The 21,684-nt window shown below is 43.3% G+C and overlaps 1 protein-coding gene across 1 annotated transcript in view; it reads left to right on the top strand.

The window, feature by feature from the left end:
• ABCA13 (ATP binding cassette subfamily A member 13) overlaps positions 1–21,684 on the top strand; it is a 184,248-nt gene that overhangs the window by 133,045 nt on the left and 29,519 nt on the right. Inside the window, exons 35-39 of the mRNA XM_074341068.1 lie at positions 126–282; positions 2,177–2,430; positions 5,150–5,342; positions 6,424–6,533; positions 20,901–21,051. Coding sequence (XP_074197169.1) covers positions 126–282; positions 2,177–2,430; positions 5,150–5,342; positions 6,424–6,533; positions 20,901–21,051 — 865 coding nt within the window. The remainder of the gene's footprint in view (positions 1–125; positions 283–2,176; positions 2,431–5,149; positions 5,343–6,423; positions 6,534–20,900; positions 21,052–21,684) is intronic.

Raw genomic sequence — 21,684 nt, 5'->3', positions numbered from 1 at the left:
GGTCCCCAGAAAACTGTTCTCTAAGTGAGGAAAAGTGGGTAGGCCTACAGCCTCGTCTGTAATTCAGGCTTCATACAGATCAAGGTTACAGGGCTACAAGCGTGAGTTTTCACCTGACTTTTCAGATACGCAACTCTTCCGTGGATGTACCTGATGTCCAGAGCCTTCTCCAGCCCGGATGTCGCTTTCGTCTCCTACATCTCGGCGAACTTCATCTTCGGCCTGTGCACCATGCTGATGACCACCATGCCCCGCTTACTGGCCATCGTGTCCCGAGCTCAGGTCAGTGAGCCCCACCTGGCCTCGCGAGGCCTCCAGCAAGAGGTGCTGGACAGGGCTGGTCTGTTGCTTTTCCAACTGAAATGGGATGGAAATGTGCTAGTGGTATCCGCCATCTTGAACCTCCCGAAAGACAAACTGACTCTCGTTAACAAAAACCTCTGTGCCATCATGAGAGCCACGCCCAGGCAGTCTAGTCTGTAATGTTTATGACACGACGCATTCACTGTGTGTATTGCCTGTAATGTTATGATGATTTTGCTCCCGGAGATTGTGGGTCGTCCTGGCTTTTAATACTGATCCTGTTGCTTGGATTCATTATTGAACTTGAACATAAGGAGAGAAAGACTGTCAGATGTGAGTCAACTTCTCCTGCTACCCCCAGCGCTTCCTGGGTCTTTCTGGGCGAAGCCCCTTAAAGTAGCCACACTGAGTGTAACCGTCAGACAGTGGGCGGCGTCTCAGTGCATCTGCTACAAAGGCTGCATCCCTTGCTGGCGAGACCTCATGCTCGGGGGCCAGAATCTGGGCCAGAATCCGGGGCAGGGGGTGGCCCGGCCTAGCTGTGGCCTGGACACATGAACCCGCCCCTGGAGACTTTGCTTCCTTACTGGTAACAGTGTATTTCCCAGTACCTTGTCCATTTATTGGGAGAATGAAATGCAAAAAGGTTCAGTAAAACGGGAAGCACAGAGTATTTTGCAGAAAGCACCGAGTGGACAATGATTAACATTGTAATAATTTTAACCTCATTATGAAATAAAACTGGTCTTCATAAAGCACCAATGCTAAAGACAGTAAACAAGTTTATAGGAGGTGCTGAATTTTTACGTGTATTCAATTTAGAAATTATGTTGTTCAAATACACAGCTTGTCTTTTTGTGCTGTTCTGTTTTCTCTGCGATTACATACTGTTTGATCTATTTCCAGCTCCTCCCTTATTTTTCATTGTTCTTGTAACAGCACTTCATTCTGACAGGTTTAACGATGACAACTACATAGATTTAGCAATTACTGTACACTAAGTATTAAGTAGGCATTCTACACAGCTGCTACTATTACCCACTCAATTAAAACTAGTGCCACCTGTGACTATTACTGTTACGTACATGGCTTAGCCTGGGCTGCTGACACACGCCACAGACCGGGCGCCCTAAACAGCAGACGTGTGTTTCTCACAGTTCTGGGGCTGCAAGTCCAAGATCAAGGTGCCTGTAGATTCAGGTGAAACCTCTCTGGCTGGCACGTGGCTACCTTCCCAGTGTGTCCTCATGGGAAGCTCCGAGGTGTCTTCCCGTTCTCCTAAAGGACGCTAATCCCATGATGGCGCCACCCTCGTGCCTCCATTGAATCCTACTCACCTCCCAATACCCACATGTGAATTGTAGGTCTCAGGTATCCAGTCCATAGCATTCCACCCCTGACTTCCCCCAAATGCATGACCTTCTCACATGAAAAATACATTCATTCCACCTGACAGTCCCCAAAGCCTTAGCTCATTTCAGCATCAACTCTAAAGTCCAAAATGTCATGGAAATCTCATCTAAATCAGGTGTGGGTGACTGAGGTATGATTCACCCTGAGGCAAAATCCCTCTCGGCTGTGAACCTGTGAAGCAGTTGAGTCATGTGCTTCCAAGTGGGAGGGTGGGGCAGGCATGGCACAGACACCCCCGTTCCATAGAGAGATGTTGGAAGGAAGACAGTGAGGGGACCCCAGCAGGGTCCAGTTCTGAGAGCGTATGGCTGCTCAGTTAGATGGTCCCCTTTGGTCTGCTGCCCTCTGGCCTGTCATCAAGCGGCTGGGCCTGTGAGGACCTGGGATGCAGGGACACAGGGACATGGCAGTTGTGAGGGGTGTTTCATTGGACTTCTTTGCTCTTCCTTTTCCTGCACAGAATTTACAGGACATCTACGACGTCCTCAAGTGGGTCTTTACCATTTTCCCTCAGTTCTGCCTGGGCCAAGGCCTGATAGAACTGTGCTACAACCAGATCCAGTACGACCTGACACACAGCTTTGGCGTCGATCCCTACGTGAGTCCCTTTGAGATGAGCTTCCTGGGCTGGATCTTCGTGCAGCTGGCCTTGCAGGGCTCGGTTCTTCTCCTCCTCAGGGTTCTCCTGCACTGGGACCTGGTGCGGAGCTGCAGGTGGGTCCTGGAGCGGCTCCGACTTCTGAACGAAGAGGAGAGACCTCCCTCCTGGAGGCTACAAGAAACGTGTCTGCTGGGCGCTCACAGTTCTGATGAGTTAGGCTTTGTGTTGCTTTCCTTGTTTTCTGTTCTTGATGGGGATGAGTCATGGACATGAGGGAGAATGTCAGAAGATAAGGCGCCGACCTGTGAGATAATTGTCCCCGTGACTTAAGTGTCTCAGTGAATTTTTCCCTTTCAAATGGCTCGATTTCCCTTTCACTTTGATGGAAGCACTGAGGTGAATTTGGATGATAACGTAATTTATGTTTGGGGTGCAATGGCTTAACTCCTAGAAGCAGGAATGCGTGGAAACCCAGTGCCGACACCCACTGGGCCTCGCAGACCCTGTTGTGTTTACGCCATCTTCTCTGTGTCAGGCGAGGACAAGCCTCAGCACGACAGCATGTGTGTGAATATAGATCTTGCACGTGCTCTGTACGTGTGCGTGTGTGTAGGTCTTCCAGGCAGGATTCACGTGGTCCTGCAAGGATGTCTGAAAGGTCAGCCGACACAGACAAGGAAGGAATGCACTTTCTTGTGTAGGGTCCACAACAGTCCCTCCGTGACCCGTGGGGCCTGAATCCATGACTTGTTCTTTCCACGTGAGGGAACCTCCATGGAGAAATTTCTAATTAGGACCATTTTTAGTAGGTTTAGGAGAACCTACTGAAAGTTATAAAGATACACTATTGATATTTTTTATTGGTCCTCTTAGAGAATCATCCCCTTTCAGTCATTTCACGATCTGTTTCCTTGGTGTGTGGTGTTGGACCCCACAGAGTGCTCTGTTCGTGGGTGGACGCCTAATCACTAGTTAAAAGTGGGGCACAACAGGAAGGGGCATCTTACGCTGCCGTGATGCCGGCGTCACTCCCTCGTAGCCCCTTTCACCTGCTCATGGGGAGAGAATGGGCCACACTCACTCTGGAAGGGATTTCAGTATCTGCCTGAGATTGGAATAGAATCCTGAGGGCCTTTTAAACATAATTGATTCTGTGATCCGCCCTCCCTGGTTGATGTTTTAAAACTGCTGCAGAATCCCACTGGGCAGGCCTCAGGCGGCTCTGTTCTCCCGCAGCATGAAAGATTTTCCTTAAGGAGAAGACTTTCTTTAACTTGTATCACCCTTACTTTGTAGAGTTTAAGTTAAACCGTGTTCTAGAAGAACATCTCTGTACCCACGGCAAATAGTCAGTATTTGTTGTTCTTTGTCAACATGGAGATTACAGAGCCGGGAGGTTACTCTAATTTAGACGCTGGTTGCCTCCCACTCTCTTACATATGACAGTCACCGTGGTGGTGTCACCAGGTTAATTTCTTTTTACAATTTACAATCCACATCTAAGCAAGCTGCTGACCGTTGCCTGAAGGACAAAGCCCAAGGTGTGTGACCAGGCTCCTCAGGTCGGGCACCTCGTGCTCCGGGAAGCTCTCGTGACGCACCTGGTCACCAGCCTGGTCTGGCCATCTGCCAGGACTGACCTGTCCCCCTCCCGGCATCTCCCCCTGTCCCCTTGCTGCCTTGCAGAGCTGACTGTTGCCATTACAGCCTGTCTTTCTCCAGCAGGGTGTGTCGGTGTTGGTTTACAGTGTCTATATGTTCCTTGCTCTGCTTGGCTATAAGTCCTTCATGCAGGAAATCGTGTCCACTGTCTTAGCTGCATCAGGCAAAGTGTAGGGGGGCCCGGCCGTTCCTGCCTGTCCAGCTACACAGTGTCCATGACCAGCGCCGGCTGCTGGCCTCAGTGCCAACAAGTGAGCCCACCACGTCGCTTCCGTTCTCCGGGCACTGCCCGTCCTGTGGTCATGCCGCTGGCCTTGCTTGTCTGTAAGAACCCAGGTCTCCACAGGGTCTAAGCCCCGGTGGCGTGCCCGTCGGCGTGGGCGTCAGCAGTCATGTCGGTACGACACCAACTCAGTGGTCTGATCCCATTTAATGATTCACATGTCAGTGTGTTACCGTTTACAGGGAAATTGAAATTTACTTGGAAGTTAAAATGCACCAGATTGAAAATCATAGAAAAATTGAAAACTGAGCAGCTCCGATTTTGAGTGGATACGTTAGAGCTGGACGTGACTTTGTGTTCCGCTGACAGATGCGTACTAGCCATGCCGTGCAGGCCACGGCTTACTGTGCAGTCCTTGCCACAGTCCGACATGCACTGCAGAATTGTGACGTCCGGGTGCTTTTATGGACAGTCTGATTTATTAAATGACCTATTGGCTAAAATTGCTTAGACAATTTAATTCCTTACAATTAATTCTGTGATAAATTCTTTTTCCGTCTAGCACGGAGTCTGGCATGATTTTATCTTTCATACAGTTGAAAAGTGGTTCTAGTTTGGGGTCTGTGCTCACTGTCTTCAGGAACATGACCGTTCCCTTTACGTCAGTGGAGGGACAGTGATTCTTTTTTCTTTTTTTTTAAGCTCAGGGAGGGCCCTGCTAGGGCCGCTACTGGCCCTTGTCTCAGACCTTCCCAAGGGACATGGGACAGTGATTCTTGCTGGTCGTCAGTGGTCAGGCCGGCAGAGCTAGGGGGTGTGGCCCAGAGCTGACACTGGAGTCCCAAGGTCATCCCTTCTGTTTGGACAGGTCTCTGACCTTCCTCTCTCTCTGGATTCTTCTCGCCCGATTCCCCCGGTGTGAATGAACTCTGACTTTGTCTTCCCAGGGGCCACTCTGCCATCCAAGGCACAGTCACGTCTTGTAAGGACACAGATGTTGAGAAAGAGCAAACGAGGGTGTTGAAAGGACGAACCAGTGGGGACCTCCTCGTGTTATGCAACCTTAGTAAAAGCTACCGGAGCTTTTTCAAGAGGACCGCTGCTGTGCAAGACATAAGTGTGGGCCTCAGGAGGGGCGAGGTAAGAAGTGCCTAGTTCTGCCCTTTTGGTTGCAAACCTGTGTAACTCTAGTTATTGATCTGCTGGTGTTATTCTCAGAAGATCTGAAGTCAGTGCTCAGAGCAGCCTTCAAATTTCAGGACTGTCTGCAAAATCAGTAGGCACCCTCTTGGCTCTTTCTCTAGTGAGAACTTTGCTGATTGAGGGATGGGCTTTATTCTGTTTCATAATTTTAAAATTTCCTGTGCTTGGGGAGATTTACTGATTGTGTGGGCTGTGGGTGACTTTTTACTGAGTGCCAATACTTTATGAATCCAGTTAGCTCAGGAAACCACTGCTGCCTCTTACTTAGAGTTCATGAGTCTTTAAATGGCCAGTTAAGCCCATCTAGTGAAATGCTGTCCTGGATAGTAAAGAAGGTGACACACCATAGCCGTAGCTCAGATGCTTTGCTCCGTGGATGTGGCATTAATCCGAGAAGAAATGTTTAATCAGAACTGACAGAAACCCTGGAAATGTTCCTGATTTGTGCTTAATTGCATAAGGAAATCAGCTCCAGAAATGATTACTTTCATTAACTGTTAAAAGTAAGAGAGAACCTTGCACTCATGTTGTTCCAAGCTCCTGAGAAATTCAAGGTAGGTTATATCGTGACTGGCAGCCATGAGCTGCCGCATGGGGACAGCAGGTGCTCCCATGTGAGTGTTTGGTGGTGCAGAGGAGCCAGGAGACCTCTAAAGTGACCGGGGGACATCCTGACACTGTCCGTGGTTGAGCAGGACAGGGTGTTAACTAGAGCTTGTCCTGTGGTTTGTTTGTACTCAATGGCAAGGCCAGCTATGCGACCTCTGCCATCTATCCAGCTGTTCTTACCGTGGCTCCAGACATCAGCTCTACGCCACGGGGTAAGACAAGGCTTGGAAAGTTCGTGGAGAGGTGCTCCGGGTCCCTGAACTGACCAAGATGTCATGTACATGTGGGTTCCAGTCACTGGCTTGTCATGAGCATCACGACGGAAAAGGGCACCTCACAGGTAGCAGAAAGCAAGTGCTGTTTCTGATATAATTTTGATTTTATTGTTTAACTTGTTTTCTCCTCTCAGTGCTTTGGGCTCCTGGGGGTGAACGGAGCTGGGAAGAGCACCACATTCAAAATGCTGACTGGGGACATCCCTCCGAGCTCAGGACATGCCATCATCAGGACTCCCACGGGGTAAAATCCAGATGTTATCCTGTTTGTTGCCTGTAGAGTTGGTAGTGGAGCCAGAAAACCCCCGCATGCCCTTGGTCTGCGGAGCAAAATCTGGAGACATCATTTCCCCCAAGTGTACCTTCAGTACCGCTCCTCAGAAGGCAGCAAAGAGTCTGTGAATGCGAATGAAGTGAGCTCAGTATGTGTGGCCATAGCAGAGGCTCAGGCCACGACAGCAGAAGCAGGCAGTCTGACCTCCCTTGGAGGCCACACACGTGGCAGGTATTTGCTCGCTGCCTATATCACTCGGGTGGGCAGGGGACAGCCAGTACCTGGTCCTTCTTGCTTCACCATCGGATACAGCTTCCAAGGTCCTGAATGTCCTGCAGCCTGAGGTGGCCAGAGGGGCTGGCTGGTTTCCATCCAGCCACCTGGGCCTCCTCTTTCGGGCAGTACTGCTGTTTTCTAGCTCGTCCTCCACAGGCCATCATGTGTGTCCCCATATGGATGTCCCATGTCCACTCTGCACCCCACACTTCTTTCCTTTTATGGTTTGTTCATTTATTTTGTTCTTTAGAGTCCACATGTAAGTGAGATCATATGGTGTTTGTCTTTCTCTGACTTATTAATTTAGCATTCACACACATCAATATATTTTATAGTTCTTTTTCTCTTCACATATTTATAATCATAAATGAAATATTTTTGATCATTGATCTGACAAAGCTTTATTTTGTCATGGATTTAAATCTTTCTTGTTTGCTAAATTTTATATAGTATTTTAAATTTATGATTCATAAGGAAAATGAGTTTGTTTTTGAAATCTGTCATTTCTAATCCTTACTATTAAATTAGTTTTATTTTTGTTATCTTTTGACAATTTATATTTTCTTACAAAACTCAGCTGAAAAATTTTAACTACTTTGTCATAGAGGTATAATTATCATCATAAGATTTGCATTTTCATTCTAGCCTTATACCTGTGTGCTTGTGATTTTTTCCCCATAAAATTATCTTTGTGCTTTTCAGACTTTGACTATTTTACTTCAAAAAGAATGAAAGGTTGAATTTCTTTAGCAACTCAACTCAGTTTCCAAATTTATTAAATTTTGTCATTCTTATTAACCTTTCCAACATACTTTTCTCAATCTGTTAGGTTGATGCAAAAGTAATTGTGATTTAAAAGGTTAAAAATTGCAAAAACCGCAATTACTTTTGCTCCAGCCTAATAGTTTTGTTGTTTTATTTTTTAATTTCTTGATTTGAATGATTTTTAAAATATTTTTTCTTTAAATAAATAATTGAATCATTAAGTTTATAAATATGCTTCTGGTTACAGCTTTATCTTGATCCTAAAAATTTAATGAGTGATATTATTGCTATCATCATTCTCTAAATGACATATCTAAGTTTGATTTAGTCTTTTGAAAATTTCCTATGAAGAGTATTTCTAGATATTCAAAATCTTGTGTTCCTTGGTTTGATATATTAGAAAATTCCCTTGTAAAAGTTTCTGTTGAAGTGTAAGTTACATGTAGAAAAGAATATCTCCATGTGTTTTCGCAAAGTGAACACATGTGTATAATCTGTATCCAACTTAAGATACAGCACAAGACCTAGACCCCTTTCCTGGCGCTTCTCCCCTTCACGGGTAACCCTGTCCTGATTGTGAAAACATGTAGCGTTGCGCATTGTTGTAAGGCCAACTTTCTTGTAACCAAGACTCAGGCCAGGAAATAAAACCCTGACAGCTGACCCAGGGTCACGCTTCCCAACACAGCCCGTCCCACTCAGTGGGTCTGACCAGCTTGTAACCCAAGGGTGTGCCAAGACACACAGTTTGATCTTGCTCATTTGTAGTAACTTGGTATGACTTCGAAGTGTCACAATCTATGGGTTTCCGCTCCCTCTCCTTTTCTTTACCGTCTAGCTCTTGATCCCAGGCCCTTGGACTTGGAGACGGAGCTGCCTGTAGACTTTGCTGATTGTTACAGATGATGAAGTTGGACGTGTGGCCGGAGCAGAGGCTCAGTCAGGCCCCTGCTGACTAAGCAGGGGCTGCATTGTTTGCTCTCAAGAAGCGTGTCTTAACCTGGTCTTCACTCTTTTAGTGTCAGCAGTCTCGATTAATGCATTCTTTCATTCAGTGGAGATTGCTAAGGGTGATATCCTAACTCTTATCCCTTTGTTTTCATTTCCCAGCTTGAATACTTTTATAAGGAGTTGCTTTCACTATATTTTATTTGATTACCCAGAGGTATAGTTCATATAAAAAATGACAGATGAATGTTTGTTTTTTTCCTTTTCATTTATCCAGTTTTCAAGATAATTAATTGCTTTCCAGTCACCCTCTCCTCAGAGGTGAAAAATTCGGGTTTGTCTGCTTTGGGTTCTATGGTTCTGGCTTCGTTCTGACAGATGTACAATGTATCTGAAAGCTTGCTTGTGCCTGGTTATCCCGTTTGCTCCTTCAGCTCTCCCTTTTCCTGTCTTTCCTCCTTTCCCGCCAGTCCACGTTTCTCATCTGTGTTCTAGGATAATGACAACTCAAGTGTTTGAATGAAGACACGATGAGGTCTCCTATGGAAGCCACTGTGCCCCGTAGCAGGCACACATCACTTACGGACTATTCCCTTTCCACTTAAATGAGGGATGTTAGAGACCTGAAAACTTAGCCACCTCACTGCAAATGCTACCTGTTTAATCACTTTGCCATCCGCATTGGCTCTTAACTTACAGCTTGCAGTGTACGGGCAGAGAATACAATTATACTTTGGTCAGTCTGTGTCAACTGATAAAAAGTCAACATTGGGAGCTAATTACGTTCAAGAAGAGAAAATGGAGCGAATTTATCAGTCAAGGAAGTGTTTGAGGTGTTGTGAGCAGAGTTGTAGGTTCTACTTAACATTCTGGAGGGGACTCACGCTGGGTGTAATTGAGGCTCTGCCAAGTACTGTTGTTGATTTTCCCTGAAGTAGAAGTGAGAAGGTGTTTTTGTTTGGGTGGTGCCTTTTTTTTGGTGACTTCTTTGTTTATAAGTACATATGGACAAAATAATCAGAATTCAAAAGGAAACAAAAATATGTGGTTTATTTTCTCATCCCTGGAAGGCTGACTCTCTCCCTTATAATCTCATTCCATCATTTCTAAAATAATTGGAAAATGAAATTCAAATAGCTGCTCTTGAAAGCAAGAACGAATTTACATCTCCATAATGGTCTGCAAGTCCCTTATTATGCTATGTATCTGTATAATTAGTTTAATTATAACAAAATCACACTTGCATTAATTATATTTTTAACCTTAATTATTTGTAATGTTAATTGTACGTTGGAATTCAAGGAATTCAATGGGTAATTGGAACACAATGGAGTTTTTAACCACTTAGAGGGCTGAGATATACCATGTTTCCCCGAAAATAAGACCAAGCTGGACCATCAGCTCTAATGAGTCTTTTGGAGCAAACATTAATATAAGACCCGGTCTTATTTTACTATAATATAAAACCTGGTCTCATATAATATAATATAATATAATATAATATAATATAATATAATACCCAGTCTTATATAACATAGTATAAGACCGGGTCTTACATTAATTTTTGCTCCAGAAGACGCATTAGAGCCGACTGTCTGGTGAGGGCTTATTTTCCGGGGAGCACGGCACCTACTGCCCATGAAGCTGATCACGTTCTAGCAAACTGAAACACGTTGATTCAGACATTTCTTACATTAAATCCCTTTCCTGTGAGGTGTCTGTCCGCTGCCTTTCAGAAACAACATGACGTCTTGCTGTGAGACATCATGTCTCGAGAAGAGAACAGTGCTCTCATATAATTTTTAAATTTTATGAATTCACAGCCCCAAACTTGAGAACATATCTAAAGAATTCATTTCAAAACTGACCATTACAACTGGTGTGAAGCGTCACGTGCTCCTGATATGATGACAGAGGTCACGGGCGGGAGACTGCGGGCCCTGAGCCGTATGGCGTCTGCTTGGCCAGCACAGGGTCTCCGTTCTGGAGTGGACAGCCCTGCGTCAGGACGCGCACTGCTCCCATGGTACAGTCCCACGTTCCATGCTGCCTCACTGCTGATACCATCGCGTGTTCAGGTCAACTGTTTGGGTCCTGAAAGCGTTTGCAACCCCCAGACAAAATAAATGCTAATAACAATAGCCCCAGTTTTGGCGACTCTGCCATTCACTAAGCATTACGTTATGGGCTTAGCACTCTTGATCGCTTCTATTATTGTAACAACCTTGGGAATAGGATAGTCTCCTCATTTAACTAATAAGCAATGTGAGATTCAGAGGGTTAAGTGGCATACCAGAGATAGGCTTCTAGAAAGGGGCACAGGCTTTGGGTCTAATTTTCAGCTCCAAATCTCATGCTCTGGCCCTTCCCTGAATTATTTGAGAGTAAGAAAAACACACACAAAGAAACAATAATCTATAGACTTATTGCCTAAAATGTGAAAAAAGGGCGGAGCAAGACATCACGTTGTTTTTGAAAGGCAGCTGACAGATACCAGAGTGAGCATGTATTTTGCAGGAAATGCAGGTTGTCAGGGAATTAAATAATAAATAGTAGAAACACTTGGTTTAGACACTGGCTTTCTCTTCCCAGCTGAGACCAGCGTTTTTGGTGCCTGCGCCATTTCACGGTGTACAGTCGGGACAGACCTTCTCCCTGCGTTTCTTCCCCTCTGAAAAGCCCAGTGTTGTAGAATTCATGTGAGCAGTAACTGTTAAGTGCTACAACCCCATCAAATCGCTATGTGTTATGGGTATAGCACGTGGGAATTTATATATAGATTACTCTGCTTCAGTTAAAGCACTACAATACCAGTAAAAAAGCCTAGCACTCATTTATTGCTTATAAAAGCCTTATCATCCTTTAGACTAACGTGAATCACAAATTAGAATAGTTTCAATCATAACCTCGCCAACTAGGAATTACTTGAAAATTTGTTTCTCTCCCATTTTACATTCAATGGCAGTTTAACAACATTAATACAGAGTGAGGAAACCAATGAGGGGAAATCCTCTCTAATCTGACATGAAAGTGATTTTTATTCTTGGAGTCCCCAGTTTTGAAAAGAGAGAATCTGTCTACGTATCTACCTGCACATAGTCGTATGCGTGCATACGTACCTGCACGGTTGCAATAACAGTACAGTTTCTCACTCGTTTCGCCCGTGTTTTGGGTCCCACATCAGAAGTGGTTTTCAGGACCGCAGGCAGACACAACCTGCCTCGTAACCCCTGGGTTTCTGTGCCAGCGTGCGCTCGACACTTCTCTCCACATGCGTACATTGTTATTTGCATTTTCCTTTCCTGGAACCAAGTACCTCCAAGCTCTAACTGTCTTACCTGTAAAGGAAAGCGGTGCCTGTTTCCAGGTCTGGCGAGGACATGGCAGAGGGCGCAGACCGCAGAGCCCCAAACTCAGCCGTCAGCATGGACCTCAGAGGACACGCACGGGCGGTCACTGCGCGTTCGTTGTGTGTCTAGGAGACGTCAGTGTCTTCTGCATGGCGCTCCCACGGGAAGGAAGCACCGAGTGCAGGATGTGCCAAGATGCTCTTAATTGGAGACCAGGATGCCGGGTCTGTGCACACGCACCTGTCCACATTTACCTCGTGCTGCTCACACGTCGGTATCTTAGGTGTGGCCGGTGGCTTTCAGGACATCTTTTCTGACCCAACACTGACAGGTTCAATGCATAGCTGGGGCCGCGAAGGTGATCGTGTCAGGTAGAAAGTGCTTTCAGGACGTAGAGGGCCGCTGAGCTCTCATGCGTGGTGTGCTGTGATGTGTCACTTCTTGCTGGGCCTCACCCTGTGCCCACACGTGTGTTTCTGCGCCCATATACCGTTGCACCGGGATAATTACATCGTCTCCAGTCATCTGTTTGTGTCACTGCAGAGTGGTATCAGGAAGGCTCTGGGAGTCCCCTGGCAGAGGCTTGTCCCCAAGCATTTTGTTAATTAAGGGATGATGTGCACTGAAGGGGAATATGATAGGCAATTGCTTCCCTTCCCAGACATTTGAATACAAAAGCCCAGTTGAGGTTTCTATAAATTCAGAGTGTGTTTTTTCCTAAGGATAGTCGAGCGTAGAACCATATCTTCTTTAATAAACAGGAGAGGCTGCTGGGGGCAGGGGATGGGAAGAGCACCCGCCTGAGACACTTCTTTTCCTTTGTCCAAAGATTTTTGAATGTCAAATGCAATCTCTGACTCACAGCTTGCGTCGAGCTGTAGGAGAGTTCACATGTGAGCTTGGCGTGTTGAAATCAGGGTTCGTCCATTGTCTGAGCTCATCAGCCCTCCCTCACCAGTGACTTTTCCAACTGTGAAGCATTTGTAGACATAAACAGTTGTAAAAGCATCGAAAGATTTATAATGTTGAGCCTCCTCATTCAGTGCTGCGGTCTTCCTTTCTCTTTGCGGGTTCCTGTGAGAGTCTTGATTAAATGTGACTATATCCATGCATTTCCTGTAACTCCGTGGTGCTGCAAACAGCATTTCCTTCTCTTCTGTGTTTAACTAGTTAATGTTTATAAAGGAAGCTACTTAGTGCTGTTTTTTTTTTTTTTTAAAGTTGTGACCCTCCATTCTGCTGATTTCTTTTATTTGACCTAGTATTTTCTTAGTTAAATATCTCCAGTTTTCTTGGTAGGCAAGACTATTACTTCCTAATTTCTAATATTCATATCGTTTTCTTTATTATTTCAATTGGTGGAATTTACTTGATTTTCTACAATTTTTCTTAAACCTGGAGAGCTGATATTTATTTATCTTTTACTCACTACTTTCTTTTTCTGAATTTTTTGTCTGGAATGAATGCTGATTTTTTTTCTGATACTTCTAAATCATGAATATCAGTTGTCTTTTTTCGTCTTTTGAACTGTCTCACTTTTCATATACTTTTTAGAAGAACACACACAGCCATTTACACTTTTGCGATTATATAAATACTGTTCACCAGTGAGCCCTGAAATGCCACGACATTCCTTCCTGCACCATTTTTTTTTGTTATTACTTGTCTTTGTTAATTTGATTTGTTTTCTATGAATTAATTATATGTCCTTTTACAGTCCATTCAAGCATATCAATCAGTCTCCACGCGTTTCTGGGGCCTTTTGCTGCAGCCTGTGTTTGACCCTTCTTCACATGCGCTGTCAGCTCTCTTCTGGCGTCACCTCCCACCATCACTCTGGGCTTCCCTTGGTGCCCTCTTCTACTAGATCCTCTGTTTCCCATTTCCATATCTTCCCTTTCTTGGTTTACAGTTGTTTATTTTGTTTTGTTTCTGAGAGCATCTTCTAGAAAGTTCCTTTATTTATTTATTTTTACATGTTTTTGATAGATTTGCTGGGTTGAGAATTCTAGGTTGGAAATCATGTTTTCTCAGAATTTTGAATGCATTTCTCTACTGTCTCTCCAAAGATCTTCTAGGATTTAGGGTTGATTTTGAGAAATTCAGTGCATTATAACTTGATTTTTAGAATGCTCTCTCTTTTTTTTTTTTCCTTAGAAGATTTTAGGATCTTCTCTTTTTTTCTGTGTTTTGAAATTTCATTATGATGTGCTTTGGCATGGGCCTTCTTTTTAAAAGTTTATTATTATGCTTGGCGTTGTATGGATTGTTTTAATCTGTAAGCTTATTTCCTTTGGTGCTAAGAAGTTTTCTTGATTTTATTTTTCTTTCATAATTTTCTCCCTGTGTTTTTTCTATTATGTCTTTCTTGAGCTTCCATTATTCAATCATGGTGTCTCCTAGAGTGTCAAATGTTTTCTTCTTTTTTCAATATCTTAATCTTTTGGTTCTACTTTCTGGGAGTTTTTCTTCAACTTTACCTTCCAACTACTTATCAAGGATTCTATTTTAATCATTAAACATGATTGTATGTTTTTTTTTAAATATTTTGAAGAGCTCTTTTCTCTCTCTACTTATTTGTTTTATAAAAGATGGCATCTTGTTTTTCATAAATGTAATATCTCTTATCTCTAAAAATATTGATATATTTTTCTTTAAAAATATTCTCTCGGCATTGTCTCTGATATCTCTAACTTCTTATTTTCTATTTTGTTTCTGTTTTTGCTTATGTTGTTCATGTTGCAAACTTCCTTTGAATAACTATTGCTCCTTTGATATTCTCTCATATTTTATATTTGAGCATTAAAAACCTTAATGAAAACTCTATATGGCCAGGACTTATATAAACTCTATATTAGTTGGGTTTCACTGTGGTGTGTGATATTATTTTAATGTACTTTTGGGAGGCAGTAAAGATAAAATATATATTTAATCTCCATCTTTAATTGGATGTCTAGATTTATTAACTACAAATCCCCTTTGCATTGCCACTGTAATCCCATTTGATCATGTTGTATTCCTTTGAACCTTTCAGAAACTTGAATTGCCAGAATCAGTAGGGACACATTTTTTGAATTTCAGACGCATAAGTTTGAGGATCACCGGATCTGCATTTTTCATCTTCAATCTTGATAATGTGTTCTGGGATTTTAGGTTCGGGTTGTTTTATTTTTGCATTATTTTTTCTCTCTCTTTAAAGAAAGACAGGCATGTGCGTCCGTGTATCATTTGTTTAGATACAAGTCTATTTTAATCTGTTTCAGTACTGACCACCAACTTTTTCATTCATTTTAGTAATGCCTAACTCTAATTTTGGTAAAATTCATCTTATATTTAGTTGTTTTCCTTAAATGAAGGGTGACTGGGGTGGGGAATGTATGTTCTGATTCCTTGAACATCAGAGTGTTACTTTCAGTTGCCTTCACTTGTTCCAAACACCTTGGGTGTACAAATTATTCTTAGGTCACACATTTTTCTTGAAACCTTCTAGACAAGGCTCCATTGTCTTCTGGCAGTCGGTCTTAATTTGCTTTTTGTTCAGATATTTATGTTTTATTTTCTTCCCTCTGAATTTAACCAAAACAAACAAGAAAACAAAACCCATTAATTCTTTGTCAGGAAACATCAAGGCTTCATAGTATTTCTATTTATGCGTTTCTTTATTTTTAAAAACTAAATTCAATAAAGTAATTTTGGTTTCCTGACAGTCCTTTCTTACTTCAGTCTATTATTTCTCATCCTAGGAGACTTCCCATTTCATTTTGTTTCTGTTTTATCTCAGTATTTCTCTCCATGGACACTGAGTTTCTTACTGAGGCTGCTTCATCTTGCATTTCATGGGGCATGCCAGCACATTCCCTGAATTTTTCAGACACATACTCGCACTAAATTTTCTGGATATTGTTCCTTTTGCACGATTCACATTATTTTTAGGGTGTTGTTTTACTTGTCCTAGAAAAGGTGAGCTCTTTATCAAGGTGATTTTATCGGCAACAGTGGTGAGTCATGTCCTCTGCCCCCGTACGGCGCTGGCTGCCTACTGACTGCAGGAGTACAGCCCGGGGCCCAGTGGAGACGCCACGCTCTCCCTTCTGTCTTGGTGTCTAGTAGGCTTTTACTTCGTGCGTGTTCTTTGTGTTGAGGTATCCTTGTTTCTCACTTTCACTGCCTTTCCTCCAGTTCTCGGAACCAGTGCAGAACGCAAAAGCCGTCTGTCTCAGTGGCACCCAGATGCCAAGGTCCTGTCTCCCGACCTGGCTGGGGTACGTCCTGCTTCTCAGCCAGGATTCAGGTGGTTGACTACCTGTGTGAGGGATGGATATGAGGTTTATTTACTTTTTTAAAAAAACATATTCTCTTTTATGAATTGAATTCTTACTGTGATCCAAACAGAAGTTTTTTGATACGTTTTTAAAAACCCAGGTCCTTATAATATCTATTGAGATGCCCTCTAAGATCATTGCATTATTGTTCTGTGTGATGACTTTTTTTTTTTTTTTTAAATTCTGTGGGCATTTTAGGGAAACATGAGAGATGTAATTTTGAGCAGGAGGTTAGAGCTCTGGTTTTGCTTAATAACTTTGATGGTAAGGAATAGTGTGAATTAATGTGAGTGGAGACCCTTCTTTTTTGTTTATTTTTTCCTCAGAGATTGAGGAGTTAAAGAGAAAGGAAATGACAGAATATTTTTGGGAGCCTAGTGTCATAAATTTTGAACGAGGACATTGAAAAAAGTAGAGTCACATATGATTTTTGAGAGTGAGAAGCTCGAGTCTGGATTTCTGAACACTGAAGGGCTCTTCAGCAACTGGGGGTGTGGACAAGGAACCAGTGTGGGGAAATGCTGCCTTGTTTTTCTTTGCTTTTGGTGTTATATCCCATGTTATTTTCCCTGAAACACACACTTCTCTTTTAAAGGGACCAGCACACTGTGATCCATTTTCTCTTTCTTTTCTCTTCCTGGGTATAACTGGCAAAGGTAAATATGCACCTGAGATTGATGGGAATGAAGATTGGATTTTGGTGTAATTCTCTACCCTGGACATGGTAGGTGATCATCAAAGTTATTTAGGATGAAAAGTAAACATTTGGTATTATCACGTGCAATGACACGGACATACTGTGATTTCCACGGGGAATAATGGTGCCTTTTATCTTGGAGCTGGTACATCAAGAAGTATATTTTAAAGCCTCTGGGCTTTGCATGGAAACTACTTTGGTCTCAAAAATCAGTTTATTTTTAAAATTCTTTTTAATCAGATAAATATTTTTATGCTGTTGCTGTGGCATTTGGCATTCTCATTTTAAATACTTTTGAAGAGGCGATACATGCGCATGATAAAAATATTCACAGACTAGAAAGGCAGAACGATTTCCCCCTGCGCCCACTTTCCGTTATTTAGCTGTGCACCCTTCAGACTGCACTGACTTAGCTTCTTCCCGGCCCGAGGCCTCTGCTTGAATAGTTGAGTTTATCCACTTATATTAACCGCAAGAGAAGCTATTTTATCCTTAGACTTTGCTCTGTCTCTAGTGCTGATCTGAAGGAGAATTGTGTTTGGTGAGGGGTCCTGAGAAACTGGGACTGTGCTGATGGTTTCTGGACAGTTTCCAAAAGTGGGCCTGTGTGTCCTAAATGGTGACACACCAAGGGAAAGCAACCTCCAATGGAATGTCCGAGTGACAGCAAAGTAGATGGTGAGCAGAAGCGACTGTGAGTCCTTTAAAACAGGTGTGTGGTGTATGAAGTTAATCTCTTCCTCAAATAAATTACTAGACTAGACGATGGGCAGCCGCTGTGCACAGAGGAAATCCATAATTTAATGAGCCGTTTGATGCCAGGAGTTCACAGCGTTTTCATAGTGGTCACAAAGGCAAAATCTTGGCAGTATAAAAATGTGATTGGGTATAGTTTACTATTTTGAAAGGACATTACTTCATCAGATTGGTGGCTTCTCCTGGTGCAAAGAAGGAAGTCAAAATGAATAAAAATCAAAGCTTAAGGAGTGCCCCCTAAAGGCTGACTGTTCTCTTATGTTGCATGTGCACTTGTGTTTAAATACCAGTCTGAGGTGCCTGAGAGAACTCCCCTTTATTAGATGATGGAATCCGTGCGTGTGTGTGTGCGCGCGCGCGCGTACAGGCTTAAACCTGGAGAATGGACTTATCGTCGCCTTCAAAGCAGGAAGCATAAACATCTTTTGGATCCATATTTAAGAAACAAAGCCCATGGCAGCAGCATATTCTCTCTGAAACCACAGTGGGCCATCAAGGAGGGGCGGCTCCCTGAAATCCAGTTACTGGTTTCCTCAGGGGTTCAGGGGCCCCCTCCTGACATGTGGCTCACGTCCAGGGACCCATGAGACCAGCGCACAGCGTCTGGTTTGCAGGAAGCAGTCGTGACAGCTGCCCTGCACTAACTGGATGGGAGAAGGTGGGGTGTTCGCGGGTGAACCTGCAGTGACGTGGGGACGGGCTGCAAAGCGCCAAGCAGTTTAGGGCAGATGGGTTTAAAATGCCAACTGGAAGGCAAATCAAACCATGGCCACTGAGCAGTTCTTTCTTGGCTCTTTTGAATGCCTTTGGCAGCTTACAGACTGCTGATAACACAAAGGAAATTAAATGCCTGAAGTGAAAAGTAGAACCTTGGTAAAACCTTTTAAAACATTAACACATTGGTTTTGCAAAGACCTCTCAGAGTGCTGCAGACATTTTATTTAATTTTCAGAATTTCTTATCTGTTATATCATTAAATAGGGAGGAAAGAAAAAGCTACTCTGTGTGCATCGTGATAAAAGTCCCTTGAAGTTCATTTTGTGTCAGACCCTGACATAAAATGGAAATGTCTTGCCTTCCCGAGCAGTGCTGAAGCATGAAGCACGCAGTGTTATGACGTCTTGGTTAGGCGGCCTGTTATCTCAGCGCGTGTGGAAACTGTGAAATCGAGGTGCACGTTTTCTACAACACACCAGTGTGATTGACAGTGGTTTTGACTTAGAACATATTGGTTTCATGACTCAGAGATAGGCAAGAATATTCATAACGATGGGCTCGTCTTCTTCCAGGTCAGTGAGAAGGAATTCCGGTTTAGGTATTAAACCGCTGCCTCATTCCAGGCGGTCATCATCATCACCACACAGATGTTCCCAAGGCCATGCCCACTCAGCATTTCCATCGGGGTTATAACACCTTGCTGTTGAAAACCACACTGGTTTGATGACTATAGCTTTCTAAATATAGTCTAAAATCCAGAAGTATGATGCCTCCAGCTCTGTTCTTTTTTCTCAAGAATGCTTTGGCTATTCAGGATCTTTTGTGGTTCCATACAAATTGTAGAATATTTTTTCCTATTTCTGTAAAAAAATGATATTGGGATTGTATTGAGTCTGTAGATTGCTTTGGGTAGTGTGGACATTTTAACCATATTAATTGTTCCAATCCATGAACATGGAATATCTTTTCATTTATTTGTGTCTTCTTCAATTTCTTTCTTTGATGTTTTATAATTTTCAGTGTACAGGTCTTTCACCTCCTTGGTTAAATTTATTCCTAACTATTTTATTCTTTTTGATGTAATCATAAATGGGATTGTTTTCTTAATTTCTATTTCTGATACTTTGTTAGTATATAGAAATGTGACTGATTTTTTATATTGATTTTGTGTCTTTCAACTTTACGGAATTCATTTATTAGTGTGTGTGTGTGTGTGTGTGTGTGTGTGTGTCCGTGTGTCCTATCTTTTCTTTTGTTGCTCATGCTTTTCGTGTCCTATCTAGAAGCTGTTGCTTAATCCAAGGTCAGGAATGTTTTTGCATGTGCTTTCTCCTGGGAGTTTTATAGATTTGGCTCTTACATTTAGGTCATTGATCCATTTTGAGTTGATTTTTACATTTGGAGTGAAGTGGGGGTCTCATATGTTTGGCTTACAGTGACTTGTTGTGCTCCTTTCAAACCTTTTTGTTTCTGTAAGGTTGGAAGTGAGGCTCCCTCTCTTATCCTTGGTATTAGTCATTTGAATCGTCTCTCCTTCTTCTTGGCAAGTCTTGCCAGAGGACTGCAGATGTTTTCAGTGAACCAACTTTTAGTTTTGTTGACCTCCTCTATTGTTTTTTCCTATTTTCTTTTTCATTAATTTCTGTTCTAATTTCATTTTCTTCCTTAGGATTGCTATACTGTTAGCTAATCTTTTTAAGGAGAATGGTAGGTTGTTGTGTTGAAATCCGTTTTCTTGTTGAATATAGATAGTACAGCTGTCTCTTTCTTTACGTTATTTTCCATTTAGGAAATAGGAATTTTCCTTTCTGAAGTGTTCTCAAGAGTCTTTACAACCCACACAGTTTTATCCAGGTAAAAAATGCATAGAAACACATCAATGAGAAGACAATCCAATGTTAAATGTGGTCACATTTGATATTTTACAGTTTTCTAAGTATGTATTCATGTTACAATTAGGAACAAGAGGTTTCTATTCTCTTTAAGTAGATGCCATTTTGTAAACCCACACTCCACCCTCTCGTAGTGTAATCCAGAAATTAATGGCAGAAATCACTGAGGGCCGAGACCAGAAAATTTCCTTTTTATCTCTCTATTTTCCATATGTTCAATGACAGACTACACATAATTGTTATAACAAAAATCTTATTTTTAAATCTGATACTGTGTGATGGTTCAGTCATGGATTCACTAGGTGCCCATGTAAATTGTTTAGGTGGGCGCATGCCTGGCAGCTGTGAGAGCCGTTCATTGCGTGAGCCGTGTGCCAGCTACAAAGCTCTGTGCTCATGTTTTCCTTTAACACATAAGGTGACATGGCCTCAGAGTCAAGCCTGTTTCATCAGACACTTGGGTGGCTCCATGTTCATTGAACCCATGTACGCTGTTAGTTAATTGCGTTAGACAAGCTGCAGCAAACCTGTTAGTGATGAGCCAGGTTGAAGAGATGGGCGATGTTGTCTGAGAAGCTGAATTTTGCAGACTGTGCTGTCGCTTCTCTTTGCAGAGAGGACGTGGCTCTGTCTTCCGCTGGCCTGGTAGGGCTCCGTGTCGGCTACTGTCCACAGCAGGACGCGCTGGACCAATTCCTGACTGGGTGGGAGCACCTGCGTTATTACTGCAGCCTGCGCGGGATCCCAAAGCCACGCATCCCTCAGGTGAGGCCGCAGCTTCTCCAGAAAAAGGCCCCCACCCCCAGGAATCCCAACAGGCTGTCTTAACCCACACGAAGGAACCACACTGTCTGATAAATGCACCTGGACGAGGTTCTCACTATGATGATTATGCTGAAATGTGTTTCTGTTGTATTTACAGGATGTGTTTTAAACAGTCTGTGTGAGGAAGTCATGTAGTAGGAGATGGGTGTGGCATGGTTTCCCCTTTGTTTGTTTCCTCCCAGTGCCTTTCACATCGCTGGCCTGATACTTTGTATTTAGGGACAGACGTCATAGACTTTGTATCCCCGGGGCGGGCAGAGGAGGGTCTGACTAGGTGAGGGCTTTGGAGATGGGTTGGAAAGGACAGCCTTCTTCCTGACAACTGCCTGCCGGGCTCTTCCTGGGGGGCACAGGAGGCCGGAAGCTGCAGACTCCCCCTCATCCCTGTCTGGGGCGGGGTGCAGCAGTGAGAGGGCAAGACGCAGCTGCCATTCTCCTGCGCTGAGCGGTGGTCAGCCAAGCAGAGTTGACAGCTTTGACTGACAGCTCACGGGATGTTCCACATGGGCAGACACCAGAATGGCAGGTGCTTAAGGCATAGTTTTACCTTTTCTGCACCTCACCGCTGAGAGC

This window comes from Rhinolophus sinicus, linkage group LG09 (assembly GCF_036562045.2).
Source record: "Rhinolophus sinicus isolate RSC01 linkage group LG09, ASM3656204v1, whole genome shotgun sequence".
In the NCBI taxonomy this organism is placed as follows: Eukaryota; Metazoa; Chordata; class Mammalia; order Chiroptera; family Rhinolophidae; genus Rhinolophus; species Rhinolophus sinicus.
The sequence above is the reverse complement of the archived record's forward strand: the minus strand, read 5'-3'. Positions and strand labels throughout refer to the sequence as shown.